Source organism: Oryzias latipes, chromosome 14 (genome assembly GCF_002234675.1).
Source record: "Oryzias latipes chromosome 14, ASM223467v1".
Taxonomy (NCBI): domain Eukaryota; kingdom Metazoa; phylum Chordata; class Actinopteri; order Beloniformes; family Adrianichthyidae; genus Oryzias; species Oryzias latipes.
In genome coordinates, this window is record NC_019872.2 from 15,875,256 (window position 1) to 15,886,089 (window position 10,834).

Genomic DNA, 10,834 nt, shown 5'->3' on the forward strand with positions numbered 1-10,834 from the left:
CCTGAATAGGTCACCAGTCTGTTGCAGGGTCACACATATCACACACTCACGTTCACACCTATGGACATTTTGGAGTGACCAATTAAGGCAGCATGCTTTTGGAAGGTGGGAGGAAGCTGGAGTCCCCAGAGAGAACCCATGCATGCACGGTGAGAACATGCAAACTCCACACAGAGAGATCCCCCATAGTTGTTCTGTTTCAGCTGGGACTTGAACCAGGGGCCTTCTTGCTGTGAGGCAAGAGCACTAACCACCGCACCACCATGCAGCCATCATAAATTAAACTGTTAAAATGAAACATAACATTTTTTTATTTCGTAATTTTTGTTTCAATTGTGTCTCTTGTAATTGTGGGAACATTTGTTTTTATAAACAATTTTTTTTTTTTAATTATCGTTCAAACTTGTGTCCAACAACAGGCACGCAACCCTGTTACCATAACCTTTTTAAGATAAGATAAAGCTTTATTGTCATTGTACAGTCACACTTGTACAACAGTACAACGAAATTGCGAACTGTCCCACATTGGTGCAAGGAGAATGAAGAAAACAACATAATAATAATAAAACAGGTTGTATATGCAGAATATACATTCCTCATTCTCCCAGAGAAACTAAACCATGGAGCATGGTAGAATGGTAGAGGAAGAATATAGCAAAGAATCAATGATACGGTGGACTTGGCATCATCAAGCAGTTTCCCAAAAGAATGGGTAGATCAAATGAATCTCCTTACTTCTTGTTTTGATGTCCAGCTCTACCCCATGCAACCTTGTTATGTATATAATCAGAATAATAATTTCTATGTATTCACATAAGTAAATGTGTCCTCTTGTTCATCAGTAACTTCAACAGTAGCTTTTACTCTTGATGGGAAAGCTAATAGATTTGCAACCCTGTAACCTGCAAAAATTAGTAACAGCGTTGCATCAAGTTCTGTAAACATCAATGTAATAAAATCTTCACATGTGATCTGCAATCTCAAATAATAAAGCCTTTGGTAGTTTATTACAAATTATTGATGAACATGTAGCAGGAAATCAGAAAAGTGCAGGTTTAATTTTCATGAATTTTGAAGCTCACATGTCCTCCAATTCAGGAATGACCCTTGGCCGACTGCAGACAAACACTAAATCCTTTCTGCTTTTATGTATATATTTTTTTTTTACCACAGCTCTAGTCCTGAGTATGTTTTCCTTTGCTTATATAGCTTGAAGTTGCAAATTTTTACAATTGCTGTTTTAAAAATAATAATTTGGCAAGTATTTCTACACACGCACTTTGGGGGAAAGTTCCACCTTGAGCCTGCAGGGGGCGGTCAAGTTTCACAGCCGGCATAGACCTCAACGACGAAGAAGAAACATTTTCACTTTAGAATACCCGTGATGGCAGCGGTGAGAATCCTCTTTTCTTTCCCTTTTATTAAAAATAACATAACACAGTTTCAGATAGTTTATACTTTAACATGTAACAAACCAATATTCGTTCAGGAAAAACGTATTTGAACTTTAAAGTGTGAGTGGTTTCGCATGAAAGCGCTACAAAGCTAGTTAAGTACCGCCCAGTCCAGGTGTACCGCCTGACCTAGACTGATTTATTCAAAAGGTGAAGAAAATTCCGGTGGTTTTCTTGCTGGATTGCAGCATAAATAGGAGCAAACGAAACAATTCTTTGTATTTCATTGTCTTGGTTAGATATTCAGGATAGTTTTATTTTATTAGAAATCTTTCTTTGGAAATATTATAAAACGGGTTTTTTTGTCTTGTTTTGTTGTTGGATTCTAGCTAAAGTTTATGCTGTTTAACTTTATCTCCAGTTATGTTTACTACGTAACGATCCTCCAAGAGGATTTGCCCCAATTTTTTTTAAAGTTCAAACGTACAAAGTTTAATCGTTTTTGTGCCTTAATACAAACAAAGCAGACGTGTTATAGCAGTCGTAGTTGTGGATCAGAGAAAGTGGTATATTCCTGTATTCCCGCACTGTGTGGGAAACGTGTCCTCCAGGTGGAACGCAGGCCTTTTTAACCCGGAAGACTGACTGCAATCCCACTTCCTAGTGGCCGAGCAACTATTCTTTTTTCTTTTTTGTCTCAGTTGATAGTTGGCATTATTTCACAATTTTGACTTGTTCTTCAAAAAATTGCTCAAGTTTAGAAATCCCCCATAGAAAACCATTTTTATTTTATTTTATTGAAAAGCATCAAAGCCTTTTAAAAGTTTAGGTTGTTATTTATTTAAATAGAAATGTGGCTGTTATGTGAAATTAATTAAGCAATTTTATTTTTTTAAAGAGTATATCGTGTGAAATAATGGTATTTTTAATAAAATAGGGTAGATTATATCATGCAAACTTAACTTTTTGTTTTTACTTGTTTCTGATAAACAATCATGGCTAAATGTTGATTAAGTGGAACTTGTTTAAATATTATGTTTACAGTTATTATGTTGGTAAGGGAAACACTCGTTTTGAACTTGTCAAACGTTTTTTTTAAATACAATCCAAAATGTCCTTTTTTTATTGAAAAGTATTCAATATTTAATGTTTTGATGCCTTCTGAAATGAGTGGGCGGAGTTACGAAAAGAACTCTTGGAATTGGTTTTTAGACCAAAATTTACTCTATGCCTTTAATGCGTCCAAATGGACTCTACAGAAACAGGAGCTAAATGCAGTTGACATTTGTCTTTTAGAAAGTTCTCCTCCAGAAGTTCCCATAAATGTGTTATTTGTAGTTTGCCTTTCCACTGTCCATTTCATTTGCTGAACAATTAATGGTAAAAGGCGTATACTTGTATAGCGCCCCCTCTGGCTTGCTCGAAGGCCCAAAGCTTTACAGTCCCGTTCACACATTCACACACTGGTGGCGGCTCCGCTGCCAAACACTGGCGCCAACCTTCCACCAGAGGCAAGGTGGGGTTCAGTGTCTTGCCCAAGGACACTTCAACACATGGGCGTGAAAGGCAGGAATCAAATCAGCGGCACACCGCCCTACGACTTCGCCACTGCCGCCCTTCGTGTTTTTGGGCTGACTTTCTGTTCTTTTAATTTTATGTAGTTTTAGCTGAGCTTTAATTATTGTTTAGATCATTATCTTGTTGTGAGATGAACCTCTGACCAACTCGAGCCACACCAGAGAGGAACTGCAGAATGTCACAGTAGCTCTGTTTCTTCAAGGTTTCCTTCACCGTGTTAAAATCACTAACCCTGAATAAGGCTAAACAGCCCCATACCATCATTCTTCCTCCTCCATGTTTGTCATTTAGTGTCACGCACTATGGAGCCAATCCTTTTACGTTTTTAGTGGTGTACAGGGTTTTTCTGGATGATGAGCTAAAGATTTAAAAATTGGATCCATAACACCTCATTCAGTCTTTAGTCTAGTACGCATGGGTCCTGACCCAGGTCAGTCTTTTTGTCTCATTCTATCATATTTGCTACATCTTGTTCTGTCTGCTTTGCAGACTGCAAAGACTTCAAGCTGCAGGGTTGAACTCTTGTCCTGAAAGCGGTCTGTCATCAGATGTTAACTCTCTGGTACAGTCTTCTTATCTGATTTAGCTGTAACTTTGGGTCTGTCAGAACTCTCTCTTCCTGTCAGTTTCACCACATTTTCTGATCATTGTTTTACTCAAAAATAAAACCTGCACCTTGACTTTTTTGCTATTTTCCTGTAGCAAAGACTTAATTTTCAATTTTATGATGGCATGCTTCACTTCCATTGATAATTTTCTTGTCATTTTTGAAATGGCACATCACTTTTATTTGTATTATATAGTATTGGAATAAAGCTTTTCAGGGTATGGCACCACAATGTGTTAAAGTATCATTTTCATGCTTTCACAGAAAACAGAGTTTTAAGTAAATCTACCTTTTTTCAGTACTTCTGTTCTTTAACAAGTGATTTTTGTAAATTTTTTCAATTTTAAGTAGAACTAAGAACCTGGATATTTGGTCAAAAACATTTGACCATTAGTGAATAACAGAATGTAACTATTTCTTTTACATTTGTTTCTCAGAAGTAGACATGTTTCTAGCCAAATCTCAGCTGCTGTGTAAACTCTTTTCTTTTGTTACATTGCAGGTTCAGAGAGGTGACCTTTCTGCCACCTTGAGGCAACAAGAACTTCTTCACCTCTGATACTTATCCCTCAAGAAGCTCTTTCCGTCCAAATGGATGAAGAAACTGCTACAGATTCCTCCCCTGGGGACGCAGTGTCTTCCAGAGACCCGGGGGAGTTCGACGAGGATGAAGAAATTCACGACTCTCATCGACCATCTCCCGATCTGGGAGAGACCCCTATGGACACCCTGGTTTGGTACGGAGTCAAGTTTCACTTTATAGCACAAAAAATGTTTCTAGCTAGACATTTTTTATGAAATGCAGTATAATCGTTTTTTTTTCTGTTTTTTTGAAAAAAATGAAAAGATGTAAGCTTAAAAAGGAGACCAATATGGGTGGAATTTCAGCCAGGACCTTTGTCAAGTTTATTTCCATAAATGGCTTAGAAGACTGCTATAATTTAAGAATTGTTTAGAATAAAAAAAAAAGAGAGAGATCAAAAATCGTCAACAGGAAAAGTGGACAAAGCTCTCGCAAATGATCTAATTTAAGCTTTTGTGAAATGTATTACCACTGTTGGAGCAACTAGACACTTGTGGTGGCTCGGTGACCTCACCGTTTAAGAACAAGACTCTTACCTGGGTCACCTGCTCAGATACTGTGAAGCCTCCTTCAAACCCAGAAACCCCAACAAACAGGTTTAAAAATGTGGTTTTATTGAAGCTTCAGTCTAATCGAACAGTTCATTTATTCCATGTTTACTAGAAAATACTTAAGCCACCAAATAATTATAAATAGTTGCAGAAATGTATTAGAAAATTCTGAGATTAGGTTGCTAAAAGAGATTTGAAACAAATCTGATCTGAGTGAGCTGAAAGTGAACCTTTTGTCTGTCTTGTTCTATGAAAAGAGCATGGACACTAAAAGTAATTCCATCTCTTTCTGTCCAGGTATCATGTGGACCAGGCGTTGGCTCCAGCTCAGAGCTACACATCGATGTCTAGTCAAGGGGAATCTGATGTGGATGGAGACAGTGAATCCATTACAGGGTAAAACCAAGAGCAGCATTCAAGAATGTTATTGATGTTTGTGCATAAAATGTAAAATTGGAAGTTTCTTTATTGGTTATACTGGTGTTGACAGTTCCTCATCTCTTGTTTTAGGGTGAAGCTGGACAGAACCGGTTCGTTCTCCAGCTGCTACTCTTATGACAGCGATGACTGTGAGAAGAAAACAAGCAAGTAAGAATTATACTCATGCACTCTGACCTTAGATCTTTAGCGGTAATCTTTTTCTTGAGTCTTGAGCTGCTGTTTTATAAAGTCTTCATCGTGGTCTCACCAGGTCTAGAAGTTCAGATGACTCCTCAGAGAGCCCTAAAACAAATGAGTTAACCCTGGACGAGAACGAGTTCAAGCATCCGTCTTTAACAGTGGCTTTCACTTTCACGGTGAGTGTAAGCTCAATGTTTGGACATTTTATTGACTGTTTTGGCCAAAATGTGGGTCCTTTTATGGGCCTGTGTTTTGGGGTAAAGTAGAGAAGTATGTTTTTAAATACCTCTGTAATCCAGTGACTTGGAGATCAAGCTTTTGCAGCAACAACATGAAGCAGAGCTGTTTTGAACCCCTTCCTCCTTCACAAAGTACCTACAGTCGGGACCATAAATATTTGGACAGAGACCCCTTTTTTTCTGATTTTGTTTCTGTACATTACCACAGTGAATTTTAAATAAACTCAGATGCCATTGAAGTGCAGACTTTCAGCTTTTACAAATAGCATTTTTTAAACACAATCCCTTCATTTCATGGGCTCATAAGTAATTGGACAATTGACTTCCATGCTATTGTGTGGGCAATGCCCTTGTTATGTCATTATGAGTGAAGCAGATAAAAGGCCTGGAGTTGATTAGAGGACTCCTGCTTGTATTTTGAAGATTTTGCTGTGAACAGACAACATGTGGTCAAAGGAGCTCTCCATGCAGTTGAAAGGAGCCATCATTAAGCTGAGAAAACAGAAAAAAAACCATGCCAGAAATTGCTACAATATTAGGAGTTGCAAAATCAACAGTGTGGTACATCCTGAGAAAGAAAGAAAGCACTGGTGAACTCAGCAACGCAAAAAGACCTAGACGTCCACGGAAGACAACAGTGGTGGATGATGGCAGAATCATTTCCATGGTGAAGAGGAACCCGTTCACAACAGCCAACCAAGTGAACAACACTCTCCAAGAGGTGGGCGTATCAATATCCAAGTCTACCATCAAAAGAAGACTGCATGAAAGTAGATACAGAGGGTACACTGCAAGATGCAAGTCACTCATAAGCCTCAAGAATAGGAAGGCTAGATTGGACTTGGCTAAAAAGCATCTAAAAAAGTTCTGGAAAAACATTCTTTGGACAGATGAAACCAAAATCAACCTTTTACCAGGTTTTACATTTTTATGCAATCTTTTTGTTCAATCCATGGAATAAAAGCTGAAAGTCTGCACTTCAATGGCATCTGAGTTGTTTTATTTAAAAGTCACTGTGGGAATGTACAGAAACAAAATTAGAAAGAATGTGTCTCTGTCCAACTATTTATGGTACTGACTGTATCAATTTCTTTTTTGTTTATTTTCTTCATTATCAAATGTATATTTATTTGCTACAGTGAGAAAAATCTTGCTGCATAAACAGATCCTTAGTAAATCCAAACCAAACCCAAATTATTACACTTCCCCTGCCGTGCCTTTACAGTTGGGAGTATACGCAGACATGCATCAAGTGAATTAATACCTTTAATTTACAAATTATTTACCACAAACATAATCGAACAATGGGACTAGTTACTTTAGTATTTAGTAGATGTTCCTTTTGCAATTTGTAATTAAAACTTTTTTTTTTGGCTTTTAGCCGATGAGCTTTGTCAGCTTTAAATAGTTCTCATTAAACAGGAAAGCTTCCTCACCGGGGGGCCAGATCGGGCGGGTCAAAAGTCTGTTGATTCTTGACTTTGGCCTTTGAACATAGACTGTAAAAACGATGGACAAATCGAGGTGTGATGTCACCCATTGAAAATGCCTTACCTCCGGCTCGCGCCAAATGAGGCCAAATCCCTCACCACTGCATCCTGACACTGTTTTTTTACACTCTATGCTTTTGAATTGTAGTTTATTTATAATAACAGAAGCAAAAAAAAATGTGAGTCTGAGTGGGCCTTAACAGGTTCTCTGAATGTTGGGAATTAGAATATGCAGAGTTGATTTATTCCATTATGGTGGAATCTTTGAAAAGAAGATGTTACCTCAGTGTTCACCCAAAAATCTAAATCAGAACTGTTCTTTACTTTTGCCTTGCAGTACCTGTGGTTTGTATCATTGTCGTCAGTGAGGCCTGTAGCATGACGTGGAGTTTTCTGCTTCTTTTTTATCCTTAGAGTATTGCACCCACAGAAACATTCACTTCTGGAAAGAGAAAGCTGTTCTAAATCCTTTTTTCATGGTTGATGAATTCATAAACCATTTAGAAATTCTTTTACCTTTGGGGTAATTGGTATTCCTGAGCCCAAAACTCAGACTTTATAAAGAGGTGATCCTCGCCTGACCCATCACCTATAATCCAGGACTGATCATCCTGTAGGATTACAAACACTAGACGGTGAAATTAAACCCATCTTGTTTGTTTTCTTTTTGGATTCAGGCTATATCTGACACCCTTAGGAAGCTGTCAGACTTGGAATATTTTTTCAAGAGGGAACTGTGGCTTCACTTCCCACAAAAGTTCAACATGGACATGGATGTGGTGAGCGTTGTGGACAAGCTGCTTGAGTCCTTCAGCCTTGAAAAGTCTCTGCGGATTGTTAAAGCCATTCTTATAAAAATTGAGAGGAACAAGTTGGTCCAGTATCTCCAGGCTAGATGTACAAGAAGTGAGTAGAGCTGCCCTGCTGTATTTCCTGACTTTTAACGAAGAGCAGCAAATCGACATCATTCATAAAAATTTTTTTTCTTAATCTTTCAGATGAAGTCCGCTACGAGTTAAAGAAGTTTCTGAAGGAAAAATACTCTGATCTCTTTAAAGACGGGACATCCGATGATGGCGAGAAGCCATCTTTTAGCGATGTCTTCACAGATCTTTACATATCATCCAACAGCCACAACGGTCCGAACATCGAACACGAGGTTCTTACCATTCCGAAGCTGAACACCAATGATGAACCAGGCACTCCCATTTCTCTTAAAGACCTGTTGAACCCTGGCAAGCTGTATGAAATCAGATCAAATGTAATTATGCTCCATGGAGCGGCAGGTTCTGGAAAATCCATGGCCATCAAGAAGCTAATCCATGATTGGGTTGAAGACCAGTCAGACACTAGTTTGAACCTTCTGATTCCCATAGCTTTCACAGAACTGAAGCAGTTTGAGGGCTCTAGAATGTCTTTCCTGGAAGTACTGCACACTCTCTACCCTCCAACACAAAGGATCACTGAGAAGGACTTGGGTTGCACGGACTGCAAAACGCTTTTCCTCTTCGATGGCTTAGATGAGCATGAGGGGTGTAAGGCATTCAACTTCAACAGCACCGAGCTCGTGTTTAGCAGCACCCACAAGGTCAGTTTGCACGGCATTGTGGTCAACGTTCTCCGAGGTAAGGTGTTAGAAGGCGGCGTTGCTTTGGTGACGACGAGGCCAATGATGACTTCTACCACACCTTGGGATTGCCATCATCACAAGATAGAAATGCTGGGGTTCACTGGCGACCACAGGGACGAGTTCTTCAGGAAGAGGTTTAAAGACGCCACTCGGGCTGAGCGTGTTATCGAGTATGTCAAGTCTTCCAAAACCCTGTACGCCATGTGTCACCTGCCCTTGTTTTGTTCTTTAGTGGCCGATGAGTGCCAGCACGTATTCAGGGAGAGGGGAACCCAGGCAGAGCTGCGCAGAAGCATCACCTACATGTACACAAAACTGCTCCTAAGTCTCATCCGCGAGCGCCGGAAATCTAGAGCACCGGACCGCAGTCCGGAACAGGAGAGGGAGTTTCTCATGACACATGGAAAGGTGGCATGGAACATGTTAGAGGAATTTTCCTTTAAGAGAGTCAAACCTTACTTTTCAAGTGAGAAGATCTTTAATATCGAATCGGTGACCTACAGTGGCCTGGTCATAGAATACACGGTGACGCCAGCTGTGTTGTTAAATGAGCAAGCCTTCAGCTTTCTCCACCCAACCGTGCAGGAGTACCTCGCAGCTCTTTATGCATATCTGTCTCATCAACACGATAAAGACATTTTTGAGTCTAAATCTTTTCACGGAAAGATTAAGGGCTTCCTTAAGCAGCAAAAGGCGGATCTGTTCGTGTGGGCCGTGGAGAAAAGCCTGGAGTTTGAGGACGGCAGGTTTGACATGTTTCTGCGTTTCCTGTGTGGAATGGAGCTTAAAGCAAACCAAGATCTTCTCCAAAGCTTCTGCAGGTCTGAAAACCACATCCAAAGTACAGCGGATTTCATCAGGAAAAAGATCAAAGAGAATCGGCATCCTAACAGAATCAACAACTTCAAACAATGCTTGGAGGAAATGGGTGTGTCAATTTAGTATCGATAAATCTGATTTGGAAAACCAAAACAACTCCCCTGACATTGAGAAGTAAAGACTGAACTTAAAACAAATCCTTACTGAAGATGTTTAGGGCTGATGCAAAAATGAAAGTGTCCCCATCAAAACCTGGTTTACGACGAGATTTCAGCAATATACTTTTAAGGTACTGTAGGTTGTCTTTATGGAATTTTTATTTTATTTACTGTGTGCTTGAGATTTATTTTCTTTAAACGAAGAATAGAATGCAGGAAACTTTTACCTTAATATAACTTGACCATAAAAATCAGTTCACTTAAATTGACTCCAATCAAAACTAAGTCCACAGAAATCAGACTAAAGTAATGTTCAGTTTGTTTGCATCTTCTCCGTCTACGGGCTCTTTAAGAGCTCAGCATAAGGACTTTTTAGCTGCTATGTGGCAACAACGTTTACATGTGCAATTACTTAATGTAGTCCTTCAGATTTTGCAGTCTTCACATGCACACAAACAAAATGTTAACAGCACTAAGCCCTCAAAAATAAAATCCAGTCACTTTACTGAACCTGGGATCTTAGAATTGATGATGAATGCATCGTCCAGAGAGTCAAAGGGCTGCCAGTTTGGTAAAAACAGACGCATGCTCATTTTAAAGCACAGGTGTCCTGGGGTGGAAGATGTTATTGCTAGAATACTAACGTTACAGGTTTACTGGAAATATTGACTACAACAGAAAATGCCAGAGCAGATACTAAAGTTTTGTTTTCTTCCAGATGACTTGCATGCTTAATTAGTTTAAAGCAAGAAATGGGATGTAAGGAACGAACCTGTAAACCTGAACCTCAATTTCAATGTTTGCTATTTTTTGCTTTCTTACTTTATGCAGTTACATCATGTGTATATGTACACTAAAGCGTGAAGGTGAATAAATCTCAGTTTGAAAAAGATGAATTTTATAAACATATTTGACTAAGAATTGTTTCTTTCATTCATTGAAATCAAACTAAGTGTGTATAAAGTCATTTTTAGTGAAAAGAAGTCATGTAAATGAAAAACATTGAAGCACCATGAAAATAATGCTTTCTTTCTCACCAGTATACCACTATTTCAGATTATTCACACACCCAGATTAGAAAATGTTCCTTGTTTTAGAAAAAATATGATTTTGGATTGAATCGTGCAAAATCAGCATCTCATGAATGTGAAACAAATGCATGTT

The 10,834-nt window shown here is 38.9% G+C and overlaps 1 protein-coding gene across 2 annotated transcripts; it reads left to right on the plus strand.

The window, feature by feature from the left end:
* Positions 1-1,314: 1,314 nt before the first annotated feature.
* On the plus strand, positions 1,315-10,579 carry LOC101167725 (protein NLRC3). 2 transcript variants are annotated; one of them, XM_020708938.2, is made up of 8 exons: positions 1,371-1,393; positions 3,462-3,534; positions 4,082-4,316; positions 5,011-5,109; positions 5,224-5,301; positions 5,405-5,510; positions 7,741-7,969; positions 8,062-10,579. In XM_020708938.2, the coding sequence occupies exons 3-8, from the start codon at positions 4,171-4,173 to the stop codon at positions 9,633-9,635; spliced, it is 2,232 nt and encodes a 743-aa protein (XP_020564597.1). In that variant the 5' UTR covers positions 1,371-1,393; positions 3,462-3,534; positions 4,082-4,170; the 3' UTR covers positions 9,636-10,579. The 2 variants fall into 2 exon arrangements, with proteins under 2 accessions (XP_004076574.1, XP_020564597.1); XM_004076526.4 differs by lacking the exon at positions 3,462-3,534 and having other exon boundaries at positions 1,315-1,393.
* The last annotated feature ends 255 nt before the right edge of the window (positions 10,580-10,834 follow it).

Bases quoted from the DNA above. Each gene is read 5' to 3' on its own strand.
- LOC101167725 (XM_004076526.4), top strand. From the start codon at position 4,171: ATGGATGAAGAAACTGCTACAGATTCCTCCCCTGGGGACGCAGTGTCT. The intron at 4,317-5,010 runs GTACGGAGTCAA...CTTTCTGTCCAG, and splicing joins CCTATGGACACCCTGGTTTG to GTATCATGTGGACCAGGCGT. The intron at 5,110-5,223 runs GTAAAACCAAGA...CTCTTGTTTTAG, and splicing joins GACAGTGAATCCATTACAGG to GGTGAAGCTGGACAGAACCG.